Raw genomic sequence first — 26,119 nt, forward strand, 5'->3', positions numbered from 1 at the left:
ACAAGTTTATACATGCAAAGTCAATGTCAAACCTCTCTCTCGTGATGACCTCCATGGCGATGAAGCAACCACTGAGACCTTTTATAATGCACTCGACCATAGGAATGTACCAGAGTTCAAGGGTTAAAAAGATCCTAATCTATGCAGGGGAGGATCTCATCTCTGGAACTATGAGAGACTTTCCAGAAACCCAAGGTTGCAGCATCACATAATCATGGTCCACCTTCCATGCCTTCTTTCTTGAAGCTAGGATCAACTTTAAGTTCAAAGATGACCAAAAAGACCATAGATTTGAATAGAAAAAATGAGATCCTACTGGCAGCTTCCTATGAAAGCTTCAAATTCTTAAAGACCTTTTTTTACGTTATAGTTGTGACCAGTACAGCTACCAATCAAGGACCATGCTATGGAGTTTATGCACCCCTTCAGAAAATCCTGAAGTAAATGCAACACCAGTCGATCCTCAAGCAAGTCTGGTGGTTAAAGCATAGGAAGATCAAAAGCTCACCTATCCCAAGATATCATACGGCAGGCAAGTTTAAGGCCTTGGGAAGGACCCCTAGCAAAAGACCAGGTTGATCTCGGTTTAGAGTTGACAGAAAGATCACTGACAAGGGAAGGTTGAACAAAAAATGAGAAAGGACAAACGAGAAAAATGAAGGAAGATGTTGAAGGACATTTTAAGCATCAAAATTTAGCTAATACTAATCATTCTAATGATTTTGAAGCATCATGTAGGAAATATTTTATGTTAATACTGGTGTATAATTTGAACAATATACGAGAAAGATAAATGGAAAAAATGAAGGAAGATGTAGATGGATCCCTTACTTGAGAACATCCATGGAAAGCTAAGAGCTGGTGAAACTGACATCACACTGTTAAATGCTAGAAAGGGCAATAGGGTTACAACTATGCCATAAAGACACTCTACTATCAATAGAAAAAATCATATTATCATCAATCCCTCCTAAGATACAATAGCCACAATAATGAGCCAATATCTAGCTCTTTTTTTCTTAATCTCCAACTGTTTTCATTAGCATTAACATTTTGTTTATGCAAAATAAATGGAAGGATTTCAAAATAGAACTATAATCACAATGAATAGAAGAAAAAAAAAACTTTGAATTTCCATCACAAATGAATAATGTAGATAGATTTTGTGTTAAGTGGACTAACCAATTTCTTAATGTCAAGCCACCTTCTCCTACCATCCATGGCCAAAACAGTCACAGTTGGTGTCTGGATATACAAATCTCTGTCAAGGCTATCCTCTGCCCAGTGAACAGATTGTGGGCAAGAAGGGTATCTCCTGCCAGCTGGTAATGACCCTGCAGGCAGAAAATGAACCAAATGTGATCTCAAAATTATCAAAACATGCAGGGTGAAAGGTAAGCTAGTGTAAAACAGATCAAAGATGGAAGTACAAGTCAAATCCACCAGACTGACAAAACCAATGTTCAAGACCTCAAGTTTTTAACAATATGTCTCCCACATTAAGTTTCACCTAAGATTACTACCGACTTCTCAAGCAATCATATTTGCAAGGATCAATCTGATAACCAATAAGGTGAACCCTCCTTAAATGAACAGAACTTCTTAAATCAAGGCACTTGATTTTAATTGCTGAAAAAGAAAAGTATATTCTTTATTTTTCCAAAAGCATAAAGGGTAAATCTTATAAAGGAAGAATATTCAAAGGGTAAAGAAGCTTTGCTCACAAACAGTGGAAGATTCTTGGAGTAAAAGATAACAAATGAGGTTGGAGTGACAACTAACAAGATACCATCCAAGAGATTCAACCAGAATAGCAACCATTGTCAACAGCAAAAGACAGTCGACCTTCCAAATTGACAATTGGATATCGGTGGGAGGAGAAAATTATTCATGCATGGAATCAGCCAATCCAAGTAAGGTCCACTACCAGCCAAGTACACACTTCTTTTTAAATGTAGGCATGGATGGAGAGATAATGCCCATACACCAGGCAGTGAACTTGGAAGCTTTAAAAGTTTAACATAGTATGCTTGATTTTTCCTCTATGGAATCAACTCCTGCCTATTTGCCAGTGTTCATATCTGAAGAACATGAAGTTAGAGTGGAAGAATGCCATCTAACCCTTTTTCTTTTTCTACATTTCCAGGAATAGCATTGAATTTGGCAGTTTAATTTATTGATACATGACCAGCGATGTCTCTTAGGCACTTGATACCACCCACCCACATGCACAAATTGAAACCACAAAAATGAAAAAAGAAAGATCAGTAAATATCATGCCTCATTTTAGACTTTTTGATTTCGCGCATCATATTAGGTTTTCTTATGCTTGTATTTGGTGGATGTCAATGCCATTCAACACCTTGTCAATTTTCATGGTTGACCTTCTTACTCCTTTGTTTGGGTGCTGACAGCTTCCTGCTTTCCTTTAAGAAAATGATATAAGAGATACTCAGAGATTTTTAATTCAGTGCAAGTTACAACACCTTTCTCATGTTTCTGATTACCTTCATAGTCCATTCTTTTTATATTAGACATTTCATTATTTGCTCCTCAAATGGACTAAAAGTAATAAACAGGAAGTGTGAATTTTACGACAGATTTTGACATTTGCCTAAGAACTAGTAGAGCTTTTGCATCTTCAGAGTAAGAAAGCCGGTATGAATGATATAACCAATAGTTAGCAGTACAAGAAAAAGAAAGGTCATTAGAAAATAAATACATGATTGAAAATGTATGCATTCAAAAAGGCATAAAAAGGAATAAAATGAGCTACAAAAATTTGACAATGTATATGCCAATTTAAATTGGTTTTAACAATTTAATTTTATAGAAAAATGACAAAGAACATATTAGAAACCATATGTATCAAGAAGAGAAAGCAAGGAAGAAGATGAACAAGAAAATGGTTCATACAATATCGAGCAAAACTAGGGTACACATTATCGTGGGGGTCGACCCCTCTATATACATTCCACGGAAAATAAAAGAAAAACATAATAAGGTCAAAAATGCCCCTAATATAAATGCTATGTACAAATGAAACTATATTTAAAAGGGGCAGTACCCAAATGGTAATACACTATATTACATAACTCTTAACAGAACATATATATAAAAGACTTTAAAAGATTTTTCAAATCAAGATAGGATATAGAAACCAACGATTTAAATCCAAGACTCATGTTATATAGTATAGCATGATTGCTGGCTTGCTACTGATTGAGTCTAAAACCTATTTGTTTGCTGAGATCCTTCAGTCAATAGATTCAACAATCACAGAGTGATGTAATGAAAAGGAGAAATTTCCCCTTATTATCTGGCCCAAACAGAATCATGAAAACCGCCATAGACATTCAATACAAATCTAAAACCTCTAGCTGAGAAAGTTAATTGCATTTTTTTAAGATTAAGCATTCTATTAAGTATTCTATCTGTTTACAATTTGACATTTATGAAACTCCCAATGGTAACTTTCACTTTATGAAGAAAAGAAAACTCCATAAACTGATGTGACCTTTTCTGATTTCTCTGCAATGGGTATAATTTCCTGCATAAAGTTAATTGCATTTTTTTTAAGATTAAGCATTCTATTAAGTATTCTACCTGTTTACAACTTCACATTTATGAAACTCCCACTGGTAACTTTCACTTTATGAAGAAAAGAAAATTTCATACACTGATGTGGTGTTTTCTGATTTCTCTCCAATGGGTATAATTAGGGCTTCCTGTGTAAAGGTTAGTAAGATTCAGCAACCACAGTCAAGAAAAACTACAGCCATTAGTGTTTAGCCTTGGCAAGCTCTGTTAAAATATAGTATGCGTATGGATCCGGATCGCACGTTAAATATTCTAACACATGCTCAATGTTGTTTCATTAATGGCATTCCTGTAATATTTCTGTAATCTCAGCCATTGTATATTTTCTTATTTATAAAGCTTAGGGCTTGGAGGTCGGGTTAACGTGCGCCGCCCCAGCCATTGTGAATCTCCCTCCTCTCTCTCTCTCTCCTTTCTTTATTTTCTGCAGTGAAGGCTGAACCTCACACGGAATCTTATATGGTATCAGAGCTGAGGTTGCGGAATCCTACCAGAAGTGTGTTCAGCGAGATCTGAAGTTCTCTAAAGGAACAGTTTTTGATACATCTCTTCGTCTATCCTTCTTCTTTCCTGGTAACTTTTGCTACTCGTTTATTTTTCTGATTCTAGTTCATTCTTCTTCTTCACAGTACTATTTTCTGTCTCTCTTCTTCCTCATTAACGTCTGCAGCATCATTAACGTCTGCAGTTTTTCTTTTCACCATTAACGTCCCTCTTCGACATCAACGACTGTAGTTTTCTCCTCTTTGATTGCAGTCTCTTTGCTTGCAATCCCTTTAATTCGTGTTTTCCCTCTTTGATTGCAGTCTCCTCTTCGATTGCAAACAAATCTACTGCAGTTTTTAAGTATCTCTTGTTTTATTTCCTCTTTGATTCCTCTTTGATTACAGAAGTTTCCTTTTTATTACTGTTTAGTGTTTTCTGTGAGACGCCTACAGGCAGGTTATAACAGTCTACAATCTCGATTATGAATCTGCAAAAAAAAAAAGGCATACCAGTTTACGTCTATTGGTAGCACGAGTGCATCCCTTATTGAAGTTCTATTGATTGATTAAGTGATCGCCAACTTTCTTTTTATTTCTTTTCATTCGTCTTGTTTGTTGTCCCATTGATATGGATTACTCTTCATCATCCACCTTGTCCTCCAGTCCCTTTGCAAATTTCTTGAGTCAGCTCGTTACAGAAAAACTTACTCACTCTAATTTTTTGACCTGGAAGAGACAAATACTTCCTTTTATACGGAGTCAGGATCTCGATGAACATCTGGATGGTTTGGTTCCTATACCACCACAGTTTATTCTGCAGGAAACCAACAATGAGAAGGGTGACACAATTACTATTTCCTTTAAGAATCTAGAGTATACAGCCTGGAGGAAGTGGGATCAGTCTTTGGTTGCTTATATTACGTCAACACTCTCTCAAGAAGTGTTGGTTACTCTTTCAGATGATTGCACTGCGGCGGATCTGTGGAGTAAGTTGTCTCAGACATACTCTCAGATATCAGAAGCTCGAGTTATGTACTTAAAAAATGAGTTTCAAAGTTTGAAGAAAGGCTCCATGCCAGTCATGGAATACATCGGCTGCCTGAAGAGTATTATTGACCAATTGGCGGTTATTGGAAGAGATATTTCAGATAAAGATAAAGTTCAACAACTCCTCAATGAATTGGGCCCTGATTTTGACATGTTTACCACAACTTTGTCATGCCTTCCTCACTTGCCTACTTTTGACGATCTTCAAGCGAAACTTCTCCAGCATGAGATGATTATGAAACAAAGAGCAAAAGAAAATGAATCAACTCATTCTCATTCAGTTTTGGCCATGGACACTTCTGTCGGTTTTGGACGAGGGAATGGAGGGCATCAAGGAGGCAAAGGCCGCAGATGTTTTGGGCAGGGAGGACGTGGTATCTTGCCTACACCTAATATTTCTGGTGTTTTTAATACAGGGAATCAGAGGAGAGTACCCACTTATTTCTTATGTAACAAAAGAGGGCATGTGAAAGTTGATTGTTGGTTTAATCTACAAAATAGAGGAAAAATAAACAAAATTGAAAATAAGTCAGCTACTACTGTGGACACGAAAGAGCCATCTACAGATGTGCAACAACTTTTATTATCAGCGTTGTCACAGATGACGATCAAGCAAAATGAACTGGGCGAGTGGTATGTTGATTCAGGTGTTGTCACTCATGTTACGGGTAATGTCGGTAAGTTATCTCACTTATTGCCTTATTCTGAAAAATGTAGTATAGTTACGGGAGATGAAACTTATCACTCCATTAGCCATACTGGCAGTGCATATATCTCTATGTCAGAGTCCTCACTTCACTTGTTAAATGTTCTCTTTGCTCCTAATATTAAAAAGAACATTGTTTCTGTAGCTAAACTTGTTGACGATATGAATTCTTCCGTCGAATTTACTCCCTCTTCTGTTTATGTTAAGGATCTGCGAACAAAGGAGACGTTCGCTAAGGAAGAGCAACAAGGAAATGTGTACGTCTTCAAGGAGATTCCCTCAATGTCTTCGCCTTCAGCCCCAGTCCTCCAGTTGCAGTCGTCCAAGCATTCTTCAGTGTCTTCGCCTTCAGAGTCTTTGTTTTTTCCTTCATTGGAAGTTTTTAATTCATCTCATTGTAATAAGCCAGATATTTGGCACAGTCGTTTGGGCCATTGTAGTCGAGGCTTCGTTGAAAGTCTTGTATTTGATGGTCTTCTTCCAGAGTCTAATTTATGTTCCTTTTTAGATAATAATAAATATTCCTCATGCGAACTCTGCAAAAGCCATGTTCTTCTGTTTCATATTATTAATAAAAGGGCTTCAAAGCCATTTGAGATTATTTGTTCCGATGTTTGGGGACCCGCACCTATTCCTTCTTTTTCCGGTAGTCGTTACTATGTTATCTTTATTGATTCTTATTCTTGTTATACTTGGATATATTTCTTGAAACATAAGCATGAAGTTTTTCAAATATTTCGGGAATTTCATTCGATGGTCAAAACAAAGTTTTCCCGTGATATTGTGCATTTACAATGTGATGGTGGGGGAGAGTATTCATCAAACGAGTTTATTGCCTTTCTTCTGGATAAAGGAATAAGTCGACAGGTTTCTTGCCCTCATACCCCTCAACAAAATGGGGTTGCGGAAAGGAAACATTGGCATATTGTCGAGAGTGCGATGAACATGTTACATGATAGCAATGTGCCTGTTAGTCTCTGGACAGAAGTTTTTCACACATCTGTTCATGTCATAAATCGTCTTCCTATGACACTTCTGGATCGAAACTCTCCATATTATATTTTATTTGGGCAACATCCCTCTAATGATGAGCTGTGTGTTTTTGGTTGTATATGTTATGTACATATTGATTCATCTCTGCGAAATAAGTTTCAGGACAAGGCCATTAAGTGCAGATTTGTTGGGCATGCGGATGAATACAAAGGCTATCGATGCTATGACCCTACTACAAAACGTATTCGGACCTCCAGGAATGTTGTTTTTGATGAACAAAATTTTCAGGTCAATAACTCTCAAGAGTTGTCATCTCAAGAAGTAGAGGTATATGATCCATGGATGAGCACAGATCTTTTTGCTAACACAAGAGACACATGTCAGGCGAATTGTCCTTCCATCGGCTTGAGTAGGGGGTTGGATGACTCACCGATGCGTGTTGAACCATCTCCAGTAGAACTACCCCCAGTAGAACGCTTCTCTGGACAGATATACACTAGACGGGACAAAAATATACTACAAAGGAATGTGGAAAGCATTGCTAATGATCCAGCTCAAAGGCCGTCACGCATTAAACATCCTATTTAACGATGGGTGAGTTATGAGACCTTTTCCCTTGATTTCCAGTTGTTTATGTCTCAGTTCACAAAACAGAATGAACCCACTTGTTTTAATCAAGCTCTTCAATCTCGTCATTGGACTGAAGCTATGAATGAAGAAATGGAAGCACTTCATGAGTGTCAGACTTGGGAGATAGTACCTCGGCCAGAAGGAAAGAATATAGTTGGCTCAAAATGGGTTTATAAAACAAAGTATAAGCCTGAAGGAAGTATTGACAGATATAAAGCGCAACTTGTTGCTCGGGGATTTACACAACAATATGGTGAAGATTACGATGAAACTTTTAGTCCGGTAGTCAAAATGGGTACAATTCGTGTCATCATATCCCTAGCAGTCGACCGTAGATGGAGGCTTAGCCAGATGGATGTCAAAAATGCATTCTTGCATGAAACTTTAAAGGAAGAAGTGTATATGGAGCAACCTCCTGGTTATGCCGAGAAGGATCCTACTGCCTGGGTGTGCAAACTACGAAAATCTCTGTATGGGTTCAAACAGGCATCCCGTTCTTGGTTTGAAAGTTTCTCTATGCAAATTCAAAGCTATGGTTTTAGAAGATGCTCTCTGGACCACTCGCTCTTTATTTACCAAAAGACAGACATCGTTATACTTCTTCTTATATATGTTGATGACATTGTGATCACTGCGAGCTCAGATAATCATGTGCAAGACGTGAAACAATTTTTAATGAAAACTTTCAAGATGAAAGATTTACGGGAGTTGAGGTACTTTCTTGGTGTGGAAGTTGACAGGCAACAAGACACATTCACACTCATGCAACAAAAATACACTCTTGATCTTCTAGAAAGAGTCGGGATGACGAATTGCAAACCAGTCAGCACTCTGAGTGTATTACATCAAAGGCTGAGCTCTGAAGATGGCCATCTTTGTGTCAACCCAACAATGTATAGAAGCCTAGTGGGAATGCTGCAGTACTTGACCTTTACCAGACCTAATATAGTTTATGCTGTCAATCAGGTATCCCAGTTTATGCATGCTCCAACGGAAGGTCATATGGAAGCTGTGAAGCACATTCTACGCTATTTAAAAGGAACTATAGGAGATGGACTTGTTTATCGCAAGAACGATAACCTGCATAGAGGGCATGAACTCATCACTTATACAAACGTAGATTGGGCAGGGGATCCAGATGAGAGACGATATGTCTCTGGATATTGTGTATATATTGGACACAATTTAGTGTCCTGGAGCAGCAGAAAACAAAAGGCAGTGGCACGGTCGAGTACAGAGGCTGAATACAGATCGATGGCTGCAGGCACGGCAGAAGCTACATGGATTAGACACTTATTGAGTGATCTTGGGGAGACAATTATTCGATCATTTCTTCTATGTGATAATCAAAGCGCAATAAACATTGCATGTAATCTTATTCAGCATAGCAGAACGAAGCACATTGAGATTGATCAACATTTTATACGGCAGAAAGTCGAGATGAAGGAGATCGAACTACGTCATGTTCGAACAGAAGATCAAGTGGCAGACTTGTTTACCAAGGTGTTAACAGGACGTCAATTTTGGCTATTGAAGAGCAAGTTGCACATGCTCCAAAACCACGTACAACTTGACGGGAGGGTGTTAAAATATTGTAAAACCCGCGTTTTCAAAAAAAAAAAAAAATCGGACCTGGGCCAGGTCGGGTCTGGACCCGACCCGGGCCCGCCCTCGTTCGGGTTTTTAAAACCCGACGCAGGAGAGGTTTTGTTTAAAAAACAAAAAAAACCCTGTGCGCCGCACCTCACCTGCGCAGCTCCACCTCCCTCGACAGGTTTAGGGAAACCCTTTTAGGGTTTCCCCGAAGATCGCCCCCCCCTGAGCCTTTAAGAGCAGCGTAGGAGGGCGAGGGGAGGTACACCTCCCTCTCGAAGCTCCTCGCTCCCCTCACGCGGCCCTCTCCTCCTTCCCTGCGCACGCCGCTGACCGCCGCCGTCGTCGGTCTCCTTCTAGGTACGCAGTCTCCACCTTCTCCTCCTCCCCCTCCCATCTCTCTCTGTCACCTCGCCAGGACGCCAGCAGGCGGCGCACGGCCCCTGCCGCGCTCTCCCTCCTCCCTCCGTGCCCATCGGAGACCCGACAGGGGGCCTACATGCCCCTGTCGTCCCCTTCCCTCTTTTGGGGTGCGCCGGAGTGTCGGTAGGGGCCAATGGCCCCTGCGGACCCCCTTTCTCTTCCTTGTGGGAGATCGGGCGACCGACAGGAGGTCGGTTGTCCCCCTGTCACCTTCCCCTCTGCCATGACCTGTGTAGGGGTCGGCAGGAGGCTGATGGCTCCTGCCGCCCCGATTCCTCTCTCTTTGGCAAGGGCTAGCCCCCTGCCACCTCGGTGATGTCGGCAGGGGCGTGACCCCTGCTGCTTCTGTGCTGACGGCAAGGGGCTCGACCCTTGCCGATTCGCCGGTGTCGGCAGGGGCTCGACCCTTGCCGATCCGCTGCCGTCGGCAGGGGCTCGACCTCTGTCGATCCACTGTCGGCAGGGGCTCGACCCCTGCCGATCCGCCGCCGTCGGCAGGGGCTCGACCCCTGCCGATTCGCTGCCGTCAGTAGAGGCGCGACCCCTGCCGCTTCGTTGCTATCGGCAGGGGCTGTCCCCCCTGTCGATTCGCTGCCGATGGCAGGGGTTATTCCCCCTGTCGCTTCGTTGCTGTCGGCAGGGGCTTGCCCCCTGCCGCCTTAGTGCCGTCGGCAGGGGCTCGTCCCCTGCCGCCTCGCTGTCATCAACAATCAGGGTTTTACTCCCTGTCAGTTGTTGTCGGGTAGGGGCCGAGGCCCCTGCCATTTGTTGTTCGGTCAGGAAGGGGCTGAGGTCCCCTGTCGCCTAATTCTACCAATGCCTCAGTCGCACCATTAATTATATTAGCAAAATTGAATATTTAACACTCTTGCATATTTACGCAACAGGTCCCGATCGTGCTCTGTGACTCAACCCTCGTATTATCCTCACGCGTAGGCGTACGCAGCTGCACGACATCCCAAGGTAGGGTAAAGTCGCACAAGGGGCAATAGATCTAATTAAGTTGAAATAATTAAGATGTCCATGCTGGTTGTACTTAGATTTATATTGCTTTTGCGTGGCGTATTATTCTTGTCTGCATGTTTATGAGTCGAGGTACGATTTTACTCTTCGAGTATAATTTGCGTATTTGCTTATGTGTTGAAGGTGGTTTCGCACTTTTTGAAATACATATGCCCTTGTTTGCTTGTATACATTTCTGCCTGCATATTTCCTTTGAGTGAGGTACGACTTTGTGTCTCATGTATTACTTATGACCTTATGTGTTTGCCTATCTAAGTGGTCAAGGTATGGTTTGGCACCTCGTGTGTTACTTATGTGTTTTTCGCTTGATGTGCGGCATCGCAAGTCGAGAGTTGCTTGTCGTCATGTTATAACCTGCATATGCTCACATTTATGATAAATATGTACTTACATAAATGAAGTCTTGTGCCTATCCTGATTCAGTTGTTTTCAAAACACTAGAAGTTGTACTTGTGCATTGCAGTTCTTTAAAAGAGGGTTTCCTCCTGCGAACCCAGTGTTCTTCAAATGGCACAGCTTTTGCAAAGTTAAGTTTTAATCCTCGCAGGATTTCGAAGTTGCATTTGAGTCCTCCCAAGTCCGCACACTTGGGAGAAATATTTTATAACCCCGATTCGAGTTGCGACCCAATTCGAATAACCCCGATCAGGGGCATGAGCATATGAATGAGTGGGGTTCTGTTGAAGGGTCCATTCTTCATTTATCAATCTAGTGTCGTATGTCGTGTGAATCATGTCGATACTAAGATAAATTTTGGATGCTAGATTGTTAGTGTTGTGCCTTGCATGAATGACTTAATGTGACATTATGGCTTTTAAGGATGAATCGTGTCAAATGAGCACTCCTTTATTCTTTGGATCGTTATGAAGTTGTGTGTTGGGTGTTCCTTTTGAGAAGCCCACACACCTCCCTGGTTCAGTATAGCGTACTTTTAGACATGCACAACATGTTAAGTACTTTGTTGATCAGACGAGAGATCCAAGATGACCTTGCATCATGAAATATGAAAAATGTTGTTGAAGTGAATTCAAGACTTATCTTGCCAGGTTGTGTTGTATTAATTCTTTTGCAGATAATATCTGTTGGGGTTTCTTTTGTGGAACCATTTCCCTTTCATCGTAGTCGTACTTTTGACAAGTACGACCGTACTTTTTGACAAGTACGTCTTCTTACGTTGCGATGATTGGATGAGTAGGTTGTGGCAACCTCGATGAGTGCAAATAACAAAATGTTGTGATCACCTAAATAAGTGATGTTTTCGCCTTCACCGACAAGATACTCGAATTGGTCGAAAGACCAGAGTATGTAGAATGGGTCTTCAGTTAACTACCCCTGATGTACTCATTCGAACCGCTGACTCCTGTCAGGAGAGAGGACGGGAAGGTACAAAAACTTCAATGGACAGGCCATTAATGGCAGTTACGAGCAAAAGACTCGGCTTCCCCAGTCATCGGAGTTAGGGGAATGGGACTACCATAATTATCCTAGGTGGTAGCTCTCCATGTTCGGGATACATCCATTGTTTATGTTGCTTTGGGGATTTCTCTCTTGGTCACCGACCGTCCCCTTAGGTGCGGACTCAGTCAGCTATCCGGGTTATCATAAAATACATAGCATAATAAACCCCCGGATCAGTGTAGGCTGTTTCTAGAGTCGTGTCTTGTGCGTACCCGCTTGGCCAGTTAATATCGAAACATAATTTAAATTCGATCACACAATGTGTTCAGTTATGCACGTATGAAAGTTATAGGGTACAACATGTTCAATACTTATGGAATTGTGTGTGTGGTTGATGTAGCATTGTATTTTGCTAGTTAACTTTCTTGTGCAGTGCTTTGCTTGTAATAGTTAGCCTACTTGTGCCAGTAAAATGCTTGTAATAATTTTAGCATTGTGCTCATGATAGTTGCTCTGTGAATCTGTTGAAATTAAATTGTTATATAATTGTCTGTCTACTTGACAGATTAAATTATTTTGCTTAACTATGTTCTATATAGTCCTGTATGTGCTTGTAATAATTTTAGCATTGTGCTCATGATAGTTGCTCTGTGAATCTGTTGAAATTAAATTGTTATATAATTGTCTGTCTACTTGACATATTAAATTATTTTGCTTAACTATGTTCTATATAGTCCTGTATGTGCACCTACCAGTTTTTAGTGAAACTGACCCATTTTATGGGCAGGTGATACACTCTGCGATGGCACGATGACGCGATGAGATCAAGATAGAGTTCTTTCCCTGACGTTTCGCTCCTGAGGACATGTTGGTAAATTTGGTATGCAGTGTATTTCAAAAATTCTCTTTTAATTAAACCTTGAGTTACTAAAACTGTTTTAGTTTATGTCACAGGGACTCGGCAAAACAGGTGTCGCACCCGCGTCGACGCGACGCGACGCGGGATCGCGTGCGGGTGCGGCACCGGGTGCGGTCAACACGACCCTGGGTGCGGTCAACACGACCCTGGGTGCGGTCAACGCACCCAGGGTCATTTTTGTCCAAATTTTTGGGCGAAAAAAAAATTTTGTCCCCCCCCCCCCCCCCCGATGAAAAGGAGGATTAGGGCAAAAAAAATTTTTTGCCCTAATCTCTCCTCTCTCTCCCCCTGAGCTCGAGCTCTCCCATCGCCGCCCTAGCTCCGCCGCCCCCAGCATCGCCGCCCCCAGCGCCGCCGCCCCCAGCTCCGCCGCCCCCAGCTCCGCCTCCAAGACTCCTCCTCTCGGCTCGCAGGTATGTCTCTCACTGTCTTCTTGGGTCGGCTGGGGAGGGGCCGAGCACCCCCCCCCCTCTCTCGGTCTCTTGTTGGGTCGGCAGGGGAGGGGCTGAGCCTCCCCTGCTCCCTCATTTTTCGGCACAGGAGGGGCCGAGCCCCTCCCCCATCTACCTCTTTTTTTTGGGTCGACAGGGGAGGGGCCGAGCCCCTCCCCCATCTTTTTTTTTTTGGGTCGACAGGGGAGGGGCCGAACCCCTCCCCCATCAGTTTTTTTTTTTTTGGGGTCGACAGGGGAGGGGCCGAGCCCCTCCCCCATCTGTTTTTTTTTTTTTTGGGTCGACAGGGGAGGGGCCGAGCCCCTCCCCCATCTTTTTTTTTTTTGGGGTCGATAGGGGAGGGGCCGAGCCCCTCCCCCATATGTTTTTTTCTTTGGGTCGACAGGGGAGGGGCCGAGCCCCTCCCCCATATGTTTTTTTCTTTGGGTCGACAGGGGAGGGGCCGAGCCCCTCCCCCATCTGTTTTTTTCTTTGGGTCGACAGGGGAGGGGCCGAGCCCCTCCCCCATCTGTTTGTTTTTTTATTTGGGTCGATAGGGGCCATCTGTTTTTTTTTTTTGGTCGATAGGGGAGGGGCCGAGCCCCTCCCCCATATGTTTTTTTCTTTGGGTCGACAAGGGAGGGGCCGAGCCCCCCTCGCTCTCGCTCTCTTGTTGGGTTGGCAGGGGAGGGGGCTGAGCCCCCCCTTCTCCTTGTGTTTTCGAATTGAATTGAAAATTGTAATGTATTTTTTTTTGTGTTTTCAGGATAAAAATGACGGATAAAGGGAAAGGACTTGCGTCATCCTCATCCCAACATGTGAGTTCTGCTGCTAGTTTTGCTGATAGTTGCAGTGGGATTGATGATGTGGGGCCACTATGGATACATGTAGATAAACTTGCAAAAACTGGAGAAGGAGGTGGTGGAAACAAAAGATTTCGATGTAAGCTCTGCGAAAAAGATTTTGTTGGGTCTTACACAAGAGTGAAGGCTCATTTGTTGAAGATACCAGGACATGGCATTTCAGCTTGCAGAAAAGTTGATGAGGCAATGCGAAGGCAATACAAGAAAATACAAGAAGAATATGAGAAGAGAAAGGCAATGGCCGATTCTTCTGCAGTCAGTGTGTCATTTGCAAGCCATCAAGAAGATGCTAAAAAAAAAAAGAAAAGTCAATCTAGGAGGTAGAGGAACGATACAAGCAGCATTCAATACATATGGAAGAGAAGAATTGGATAGAAAAGTTGGGAGGTATTTTTATTCTGGTTCACTCTCATTTAATGCGGCTAAAAATCCTTATTGGAAGGATTTAGTAACATCCTTGGCAAATTGTAATTTGAGTGGTTATGTGCCTCCAAGTTCAGAAAAAATACGAACCACACTTCTTGCAGAAGAGAGGGCAAACGTGGAGAGGTTGCTAGAAATTAAAAAATATTCATGGGAGCAAAATGGAGTTTCCATTGTGTCTGATGGATGGACAGATATTCAAAGGCGTCCATTAATCAATTTCATTGCTTGTTCGCTTAGTGGCCCAATATTCTTGAAAGCAGTTGATGCATCTGGGGAATATAAAAATGCAGAGTATTTAAAGGGATTGTTTATAGAAGTGATAAAAGAAGTGGGTGATCAGAAAGTGGTACAAATCATTACAGACAATGCTCCGGTTTGTAAAAGTGCAGCGTTGAGTTTGGAGAGTGAGTACCCTCATATTTTTTGGACTCCCTGTGTAGCACACAGCTTAAATCTAGCCCTAAAGAGCATATGCAACCCCAAAGAAGAAGAAAATTCACAAGCATATGCTTTATGTTCATGGATTGAAGATTTAGAAGAAATGTCAAAAGCATTAGGAATTTTGTTGTTAACCACCATCGTGCTAATGCTATATTTAATAGGCATTCTGATTTGAAATTGTTGAAGGTCGCTGAAACACGTTTTGCGTCCATCATTGTGATGATGAAGAGGATTAAAAGAGTGAAGAATGCTTTGATTAACATGGTGACTGATGAAAATTGGACATTCTATCGTGTTGATGATGATATGAAGGCTCAAGAAATTAAGAAATTCATTCTTGATGATGAGTTTTGGGACAGAGTGGTATACTTCCTTCAATTTACGCAACCTATTTGGGAAATGTTAAGAGAAATTGATAAGGATGAGCCCATGCTTCACAGAGTTTATGAAATGTGGGATAATATGATTGAAAAAATACAAGCTATAGTTTTCATGCATGAAGAAAAAAATCCTGCATTGGATGATTCAGATTTTTTTAATCATATTCATTCAATTTTAGTCAGAAGATGGGATAAGAGCAACACTCCTTTGCATTGCATGGCACATTCTCTTAATCCAAAATATTATGCAAATAAGTGGCGGGCTGGAGGTATTGGTCGTGTCCCTCCAAATTTAGACCCAGAGCTATCAAGACATAGAAATATGTGTATGACAAGACTTTTTCCAGAAGCACATCTTCTACATCAAGTCACACAAGAGTTTGGAAAATTTTCATCTTCGAGATTATATGCACCGGCATTATTCGCGAGAGAAGAAGATAATATAGATCCTATCACATGGTGGTCAACATTTGGATCGGAAACACCTCTTCTGCAACGTCTTGCATTAAGATTGCTATCGCAGCCTGCTAGTTCATCTTGTTGTGAAAGAAATTGGAGCACATATTCTCAAATCCACAACATGAAGAGAAATAAACTCACCAGCAAGCGTGCAGAGGATTTAGTATATGTTCATTCAAATCTTCGATTACTTTCGCGAAGCAATGATGAATACAGGTACTAATTTGCTCTCTTAGTTATTTGATTATTTCTTAGTTTTCATTTAAATATACTTGTATTGTATTTATCATTTTCAAATTGGGTTTATAATGCAGACAAGGAACATCCAAATTTTGGGATGTAAACCCAGAAGAGTGTGACTTCGAGGGAGAACATGAATTCAACGTAACAAACATGGATTTAGCTGAGCCCCGTATTCCTTCTAATGATGCATTTGATGATGAAGAAGAAATTATTAGCATCCATTACTTCATCAGGATATACTTTGGTATGTAATTTAGTTCTTTTATGCATACTTATTTGATTGATATTTAGGTCGATTTATGTAATTGCTTTACTTATTTGATTGATAATTTGATATTTAGGTTGATATACTGCATGCATGATGAATCATATTATGAGTTTATGACAATGTTTACTGTTAAATGTTAAACTGTTAAAACTTCAAAATTATATATATATAATTTTTTTTTTACATTTTTGCCCCTGCCGCACCCCCGCACCCGGGTTTTTTGGAAGTGCCGAATCCCCGCACCCGCACCCGCACCCGCACCCGCTCCCGCACCCGCACCCATGTGACATAGGTTTTAGTAAACTTCTTTTTGGTTTCAACAAATATAATGAGTTGCAAAATCCCATGAACAAATTCTCAATTATTGAAACTGCATTTCAAAACCATTTGATTTCAATAGTTGTGCGGGATTCGACAAAGAAAAGTTTACGTTGTAATGCGCTCAAGGTCCATTGACTTGTGGTTTTAAAAATATCATTTTCCGCTGAAGTACTATTTAAACTCCGATAATTGTATGATTTCAAAGCTTTCTAAACTATTCTAAAAGTTACAAGTCCTGGATTTTTGGGACGTTACAACTATAGTTATTATTTTCACTATAGTTATTTTGCCTCACAAAGTGTGGACGATTGTAAGACTTCACATGGTTGTCGAGTTTAGACACCGCCAACACTTCATCTCCTCCTTTAATCATACCAAGACGAGTTTCTTCTTGGCATATTTTGGCAACTGCATCTTCTAAGAGAAGAGGTATAGATCTATGGACAAGAGAAAATCTAACTTGTTCAAATTCGGAACAAAGTCCATACAAGAATTGAAAAAATTGTTCTCTTTCCATTTGTTGACGCTTAAGCTTCACATCTTCAATGGCAACCCACTTAGACTCCAAAAGTACCAATTCATCTCATAGAGGAGATAAAGCACTAAAAAAATCTTGAACACTCAAGTCCCCTTGCTTGGTAGTTCTAAGTTTTCTTGCAAAAAATATTGCCATGCCAAATCTTTTTGGGTATACATATCATTCATAAAGAGTCATGCCTCATTAGCTTTACGAAATTTTGCAATATTGGCACATATTTTAAGCTCAACATTATTCATAAACCATGTAAGAAATCGTTGGGAGCTCCCAATAGTCATAAATATGACTGTTGGGCTCCCAACGACTTTATAGTCTAAAAAGATCATAGAGCCCTTGCCCCTTTTTTCACAAAGACAAACAGAAAAAAATATAAAATTGTATAAACTTAACTTCTTTACTAATTATTAGCAAGAATTAATAAATTTATTTTTTTATAAAATATGTGATTACGCTTACTACAACAATAAAGCTAATTATAAAGTTGGTTATATTTTATACGAACTAGTGCAAATTCAACTTACTTTTAATAAAATATTTTAAATGGAACATAGGTCTAAACAGAATCAAGAATTAAGGAAAAAAATAATGCAGTCATATCGAAATATGAAATATGAAATATGAAATTTTGTCCAATACATTACATTCTTCTTAATGTTAAATATATATGCAAAAATTAGTTTTTTAAATCACTAATTAAATTTTTGAATAAAATGCATATCTCAAGTATTTATTAAAAAAAATCTTATTTAAGAGAAACATGCAAGAAATGCACAGAAAACATGTTTTCCAAATAAAGGAAATGGGTTTCCCTTATAAAGTAAGTAGGTTTCCCATGTGATGTGAAACGGGTTTCCCATGCAATTTTAGAAGTTTCCCACAAGTTTCGGAAATGTTAGGTTTTCAGTTTCCCAAGAAAAGGGTTTCCCACATGTACATAGAGTTTCCGGCAATCCTGAGATCAGCTAAGTAGTGGGTCCAGGTGTGCAGCCCATGACACAATTCATTTTAAGTCAAAAATGGACGCATCCTTTTATAGATAGTGAAGCATCCCCCTTAAAATACACGATGTGGGACTATTTTTCAAAGGTTGAGTGTTCCATGCACATTTAATGAATTAATAACATCTCTCTCTTATTAGATGAGTAGGATGTAGGGAATTAATGCTAATCATTTTCTCTTACATGTAAAAATGAGACTTTATACAATGGAAGCTTAGTCCCATCTCTAAGAGTGAAAATGGAAGCCCACCCCATGCTTATAAATAGGTGCCCCTCCATGCTTTAAAGTCAAAAAATTTATTGATCATGGGCCAGTACCCAACCCAAGTAATTTAAACTAGGTCTTAATGGGTTGTGGATCACACAAACACGCACACATATATATATATATTATATATATTTATTATATAAACATAGAAATAGAAATAAGAAATTGTAATTCTTGCACAACTAAGCAAGAAAATTTTATCAACATGAAAGAATGGAAGAGTTATCATACCAGCAAGGATTTTGTCAACCTCAACATTGGCATGCTCAGAAAGCAAAGGAGCTGGTAGCTGTCCCACCCAGTTAAAGCTTTCAGGTATTCCACTATGAAGCATTTTGGTAAACACAGCAAGCCTTTTGCGAGCATTCATGAATGGTTGACCAGTTTTGGAATCAATAATACTCAGTAATGTGTGTGATACCTATGATTTTCAAAAGCATTTGGTATGTTACTTTGAAAGAATTTTTAAATCATACAACAAGCATTAACGAGAATTCTGTTTAGCTGCACCTGCACTACAAGTTGATTACACCATAAAATAGATTGGTGCTCCATTGAGAGCCACACATTCCTCATGCCTGCAGTACCAATCATAAAGCCATGACTCGCAGGTACTATTCCATCTAAAGATGTCAATTTTGTGCGGACCTGGCATAGAAAAAAAAGGGAATAAAAAAAAGTTCAGAAACTAGTGCATGAATAAGGTACGAGAGAAAAAAAGTTACACATAGTCTGTGTATGTATAGATCCAATCATCAATTTTAGGTCTAGCCTTCGAAATTTTTCAACATGGTAGGCTACAGGTCAGAACTAACCAAACACAGTGGATCTTATGACCCAATTTTAAAATATATGAAAATAATGTCCAAAATGCAGCATTAATTACCACCCTGCAACAAAATATCCCCTAGTCATCTACTTGATCAAATATTGAAGTGCCCAAACAGATCATGAAGAAGATATCCCAAGGGCTAGTTGTAAAAGCTGCAATTAGGTCTCCCTAAACCACTGGCAAGTGACAACATTCTTTTTATGGGAGACACAAACCAACTGTAGGGGGATTGCCATTGTCAAAAGTTTCAGCATCCAAAATACATGCACCGAAGGGGTTGTGCTGCAATAAGACCTAATAATTGATAAAAAGAACAAATAAAAAGAAATAATACCGAGTTAATCCTTACCTGGTAATCACGAATGCCGCCAGCTATGGATATGACAATGACATTTGAAAGCAATGTATCAGACACCGAATGGCCTGAATGTTTCCTCTGGACTTCATAGCCCTTTTTCCAGTCACTATTTACTTGGGAAAAGAACCGACCTAATGAGGGTTGCAGGGCCAGTGGTGGGGACCTGCATTAATAGTTCATGTTCTATAAAAAGAATGCATAGAAGATAGTGTATAGCATCTTTGGAACCTAAGCACGGTTATGAGAATTAAAGAAGTCACTTACTGATGTGCACTAGAAAGTGTAAGGACAGTTTCCACTGCAGATTTTCTTAAATGAGGGTGGACAATTGCAGCTCTAGCAACAAATCCACCCATAGAGTGACCAACCAATATGACACTTCTGGGTAACCTTCCAGAGGCATCAGCACCTTCTTTGGATCGTGCATTTTGAGACTCCACATACTGATCCAAAATCTGCTACCATATAAAGAATATTTTTTTACAATTATTGCCATCTCAAAGGCAGCAACACTTTGCTTGCGCTCTTCTTAAGAAACATGAAGAAACAAGCATCATGCAAATGATAACCAGGAAAACTTAGTTTATCAACAGTCCTGCAATTTTAAAGAAAATAGCAAGTGTAGATACCAACATATTCTTTCTTGGTGTCAAAAATAAAGCAATCAAGACAAGGCATTATGACACAACACATATATCAAATATCTTCTCACCTTAGAAGCGAAGGTTCAATCAAAGAATGGTCATCACATTTTTGTGGAGGATCAAGCAACATTGAAAAAGCTAGAAGCATAAGATGGCTGCAGCCCAATGGATAACAATTTTCTAAAGCATACAAATACAATGTACAAAAACACAAAAGGGCAACAAAAAATACTTCTAAAAAGACACTAAGAGAACAGAAAGATTGTTAGAAAATAATACATATATGTATATACTTGAATATATATATATATATATGTAATTATGTATGTATACATATACATACTCTTCTTAATATAAGAGTATGTATATGTATAAGTATAAGAATATAAATACGTATTTAAAGTACATACGTATATATTTGTAATCTTTTTCTTTATTTCTGTATTTTTTCCTTTTTCTTTATTTATTTTTTACCTACCTTTTTGTTTTGTAAACTGCATTAACTGACTGTTGAACACAATCAGCTAATGACAGCCTGAGTACAGCTGACACAGTCAGCTGAAGAGTCGTTGGGGCTGTACCCAACGACTCTAACAGTCCCAACGTCTCCTCTTCTATATTCTCTATAAATAAGGGCCTCCAGCCCATTGTATTATATATAAAAAGAAGGGGTTTTATCCCCTAATGCTCATTAATCAAACAGTGCATTTGACGCACTTTCTTACTTTTGTGTTGTGAAGTATTTGAATGCTACTTTGTGCTAGCATATGCTTTTGAATGTTTGAAGTATCAAGTTATTTGAAAACTTGATTGTTTGTAAGGCTCTTCACATATTTTTTGTAAACCTCTTCACATGGTATAAGAGTGGTATAAGAGTTTGGTGTATGATCAACGATGCATTGGTGGGTTGTCTCGTAAAGCGTAATTATTCTACTTCGTGGTGGTGACTTCTTTTCCTCCTCTAATTCACCATGGGTGAATCTTTTCCACACAATACAAGCAACTCCAACTTTATTCCGCTGTTCAAACTTGAAAGAAGCAACTATAATATTTGGACGGAACACTTGGAGACATTTATCAAAGGTAAAGGTTTGTGGGGATTCGTAAGAGGTACTATTCTTGAACCTACTCTCAAAATTTCATTAGGTGAAAATGGGATTGAGACTAGTCTTGAGGAAAGAAACAAAGTCATGGAAGAATACTACAAGAAATTGGATGAATGGGAAATGAGAAACGCATAGACAAAAATTACCTCAAATCTATTATGCTACAAAAAGGCAAATGAAGCATGAGAATATCTTAAAGGTATGTTTACTGAAAAAGATATGGCTCACAAGTATTATCTCCAAGAAAAGGTTAGAAATATCAAACAATGAGATAAAAATATAAGAAATTACTATATGAAATTATCTTCCATTTGGACCCAACTTGCCGAATTTGAACCCAAATGGGAAGGTAAGTGTATAGAAATGCGAAGAGTTCAAGTTGAAGAAGATAGACTCTTCGCTTTTCTCTATGGTTTGAGACCCGAATTTGAACAAACAAGGGCCTCCTCGCTATCATCTTCATCACCTCCTCCTATTCATGAGATTCTCACTAAACTTAGTGGAGAAGAAACTAGGCTAAACATGAGTAAAATTGTTAGTGTTCTTGCTACCTCTAGCAATGGTCAAGAAGAGGATTGTACTCTTGCCGCATCAAAACCAGGACATTATATTAAGCCATATAAACCGCCTTACTTTAATAGAAATACAGGAGAATCAAAATCATTTGCCATAACTGTAATGAGCCCGGTCACATTAGGCCTCAATGTCCAAAATACAAATATTGACCTCAAGAAAAACGTGTTGTCATTGCACCATCAAAACAAGATGAGGATAATCTGAATCTCAAGGACCTCACCAAATCCTTATCTCAACTGATGGAGGCATTACAACCATTACTTAAAGAATCTACCTCAGGAGCAGCCATTGCATCATCTTCTACTCCTGGTACGTATTCTTAGCTTCTTGATTTAGGAGCTTCTTTTCATATGACTCCACATAAGTCTATATTATCTGAATGTCAATCTAATTCAAATACATCATTTGTGTCCACTGTTGATGGCACTGCCTTAGAAATAAAAGGTATTGAAACTTTTAAAAATGATTTGTCAAAACATAGCAAATTTTATATTCCAAAAATAAAATTTATACCTAAACTTCATCTTAACCTACTTTCAGTTTCGCAAATCTCGGATCATGCATGTGATGTCATTTTCTCATCAAATAAATGTTGGGTGCAAGATCGCCAGTCCAGAAAATTGATTGTGGAAGGTTCTAGACAAGGAGATCTCTATTATATGGATTTCCTTTGTATTCCAAATGAATTATTTTGTAACATTGCCCAAACAAAAAATATACGAACTTGGCATCATAGACTTGGGCACCCAAATATAAAGAAATTAAATTTTGTACCAGTTACCAAGAATATTTGCAAAGAAAATTTTGAATGTCAAGAATGTTTACTTAGTAAAATGATAGCCTTGCCTTATAGTCAAAGAACCTTTTATTCTTCAATGCATTTTGAATTAGTTCATTCAGATGTGTGGGGTCCTGCACCTGTAGCTTCTAAAGGAGGATTCTCCTACTATGTTGTGTTTATTGATGATTTCACTAGATATTGTTGGATTTACTTTCTTAAGTTTAAATTTGATGTATTCGTAATATTCAAAACATTCCATAATATGATTAAAAATCAATTTGAAAGTAAACTCAAAATTCTCAAAACTGACTCTGGAGGAGAATATTTGTCAAATGAATTTAAACAACTTTTAGAAAATAAAGGAATTCTACATCAAAGATCGTGTCCTAGAACTCCACAACAAAACGGAATTTCAGAAAGAAAACACAGACACAATATGGAAACTACAAGGACTCTCCTGATTGCTAAAAATGTTCCAAAAAATCTTTGGACTAAAGCTGCATTAACTTCAGTATATCTTATAAATAGGATGCCTTCAAAAACATTGTCTAATAAAATTTCCTTTGAAAATTTATTCAAATATCAGCCTGACTATCAAAGACTGAGAATCTTTGGTTGCAAATGTTATGTTTTAAATGATAAAGAAGATAAACTGTCATCTAAGGCTATTCCCTGCGCATTCATTGGTTATTTTGAAATACAAAAAGGATTCAAATGTTATGATATAAAAAATGATAAACTTCTCGTCTCAAGGAATGTTAATTTTGTTGAAAATGAAAGTGGATTTGAAGGAAACATGTCGCAAGACATAAATTCTGATTACTCATTCTTGTTTAAATTGCAGTCTAATGATGAAAATATTTATGTAGAACCTCTTATTGAGAATATAACAACAACTGAACCAATAGTATACACTAGAAGGAATCGAAATACAACCAATGAAGGTGTAAATCAAAGTAATCATGAAGCATTAGAAATACCCTCAGAACAAACAACTATTCGTAGATCTGAACGAATCTCAAGGATCCCAAATAAATTTGTGTCTTATGACTCATTTTGTAATATCACGCTTTTCAATACTTAGTCCTTTTTAAATTTTGTCAAAAATTTGGCTAAGTCTGGGAGAAAAATTGTTTGAGGCTCAATTTTTAGACTGGTGTCTTTGAGTTTGGGCTTGGCCCAGGTCCCATCGACAAGGTCATAACTAGCCAATCAAAGCGAGAAAAAGAGTTTTATTTTCGACTTTTAAATTTAAGCGAAATTTGGGTTATTTTCCAGCAAAATTCAGAATTTGATATTTATGTAATATGTTGTTGGATGCGTCTCAAAATTCTGAGCTCAACGATGTTTTACTTTCCTGAATTCGAGTTCCGGTTGGCCCGAAAATCGCAGTTTTTAAAAAATTGAACAGTTTGTTTAAATGGATCTGAAGTTGGATCGAGTTGGATCCGATGCATATGATCCAAATTAATATAGGTTTGGATCTGATTCAAGACCCACTTTAATCTAGGTCTGATCCAGATTTCGATCCAAATTTCATTTTTGATATGGGTTTGGATTTTTTGATCTAAATCCAGATCCGGATCCAAATCCATGTCCAAAAACATTTTAGCTTTAAAATCAATTTAAAGCTTTAAAGTAAAGTTAGTTGGGGTTAAAAAGACTCCTAGAGTAATTAAACTTTGGAAATTCGAAAAATATTTAATTAATTATTAAATTAAATTTTATTAATCCCAAAAATTGGGTTTAGGGCTGAGTAGGACTTCTTAAAAGAGTCCTCCTACTTACCTAAGAAGCCCCAAGAGGAATTAAGAAGGACTTCTAAAGGATTTGGAAAGTTTTGAAAAAAACGTCAACATGGAAAAATTTAAAAATTTGGAAACTTGAGAGAGAGAGTTTCACATATTGGAAACTCTCCTACCCCAACCCTTTTAGAGAGGGCTGGAGAGGGAGGGGGGGGCGTCACCCCCTCTCACCCTCTTTATATATAAAAAGAAAAGAAAAAAAGGAAATAAGAAAGAGAAAGAAAGAAAGGAAAGAAAAGAGAGAGAAAGAGAGGAGGGAAGGAAAAGAGAAAGAAAAGAAGAAGAAGAAGGGTTCACCTTCTTCTCCAATCGTTCAACGCCCTTTTCATCTCGATTTTGAATTTCAAAAAAAAAAAAGAAAACAAGGTATGGGTTCCTCTTTTAATTTCGAATGAGAAAAGGAGTACAGATTCGTTTTCATTCAATATTTTAGTGAATCCGGTAAGAAAGGGGTGAATATTGATGTTCACTATTAGATCTATGGCTGTATTTCTTAGTGTTTTCATCCTTTCTATGAATTAGGATTCTGTACATGCATAACAGAATTTTATTGTTTGATAAAAGTAGCTTTTTGATTGGGTGTTCTATGCTTGTTTGGATTCCTATGGGTTTTCCATCGCATATGATGTTGGATGTACGTGTAGTGGTGTGAAAGAGAAGCTAAATGTGTAAGCATGGATGACTTCATAGAAACTTTCATGAGCATGACTGTAACCAGTGTATATTTGATTTTGATCAAGATATCAATGTTTATTCCATGGTAAAACTATTGCTTCATGAGCATCATCATATAAATCTGTGCATTGGCTCACCATATAAATCTGTGCAAATGTTAATGTATACGTGTTCCTGGACATGGATGTGTATATACATGATTACTTCGGTTGCGAATCTGCATGCATAATCATAGTTTGTTGTGAGACTGCTTACACGTTAAACCTTTGCATATGCATATTTTCGAAAACCAGAAAAACAAAATTATATATATATATATATATATATATATATATTGATATGTGTGTGTGTGTAGGAGCCTGTCCCTGGGAACCAGAGAACTGGCTGGGCACAGCCAAGCCGGGCAGCACACGTTAGATGCTGCCAGACTGGGCTGGCTGGGTGCAGGCCTTGCTGGCCCTGCCTGGGTCGACAGAACCGAGCTCAGTGTCGGTTCTGTCTGACCTGCTGGGCAGCAATGCAAGAGAAAAAAAAAAGTTTTTTTTATTTTTTTATCCTTTGGGCTGTCGGCCATGCCCTGACAGCATGCGCACACAGGCCCAGCTGGGCCTGTGTATACGCTGACTCGGCTAGCCCGGCCTGGCAGGGATCTGCCAGGCCCAGTCTGGCCCGGGCTGACCAGACCCGACCCAGCTGACCTAACTGACCTTCAACTGGACCTGTTTGAGACCCCAGCCGGCTGGGTCGGCTGTGTGTGTAAGTTTTGCAAAACAAAAAATAAATAAATTTATATATGTGGGTGCTGAAAATTTTGTTTTAAAAAAAAAAAATATATATATATATATATATATACATAACTATATATGAGTTGTGCATCTTTAAATTTCTA

At 39.0% G+C, this 26,119-nt stretch overlaps 2 protein-coding genes across 3 annotated transcripts in view; one reads left to right on the forward strand and one right to left on the reverse strand.

The window, feature by feature from the left end:
• Positions 1 to 26,119, reverse strand: part of LOC149812693 (uncharacterized) — a 65,153-nt gene that overhangs the window by 25,684 nt on the left and 13,350 nt on the right. For both annotated transcript variants that reach the window (XM_089992458.1, XM_089992457.1), the window contains exons 4-8: positions 19,908 to 20,098; positions 19,635 to 19,806; positions 18,964 to 19,101; positions 18,685 to 18,874; positions 1,183 to 1,334 (exon numbers count right to left, since the gene is read on the reverse strand). In XM_089992458.1, coding sequence (XP_089848584.1) covers positions 1,183 to 1,334; positions 18,685 to 18,874; positions 18,964 to 19,101; positions 19,635 to 19,806; positions 19,908 to 20,098 — 843 coding nt within the window. The remainder of the gene's footprint in view (positions 1 to 1,182; positions 1,335 to 18,684; positions 18,875 to 18,963; positions 19,102 to 19,634; positions 19,807 to 19,907; positions 20,099 to 26,119) is intronic.
• Positions 15,087 to 16,312, forward strand: LOC149812694 (uncharacterized). The gene is made up of 2 exons (XM_089992227.1): positions 15,087 to 16,033; positions 16,132 to 16,312. Exons 1-2 carry the CDS (start codon positions 15,198 to 15,200, stop codon positions 16,310 to 16,312), a joined length of 1,017 nt encoding a protein of 338 aa, XP_089848353.1. The 5' UTR covers positions 15,087 to 15,197.

This window comes from Nuphar pumila, chromosome 16 (genome assembly GCF_984573655.1).
Source record: "Nuphar pumila chromosome 16, dmNupPumi1.hap1.1, whole genome shotgun sequence".
In the NCBI taxonomy this organism is placed as follows: domain Eukaryota; kingdom Viridiplantae; phylum Streptophyta; class Magnoliopsida; order Nymphaeales; family Nymphaeaceae; genus Nuphar; species Nuphar pumila.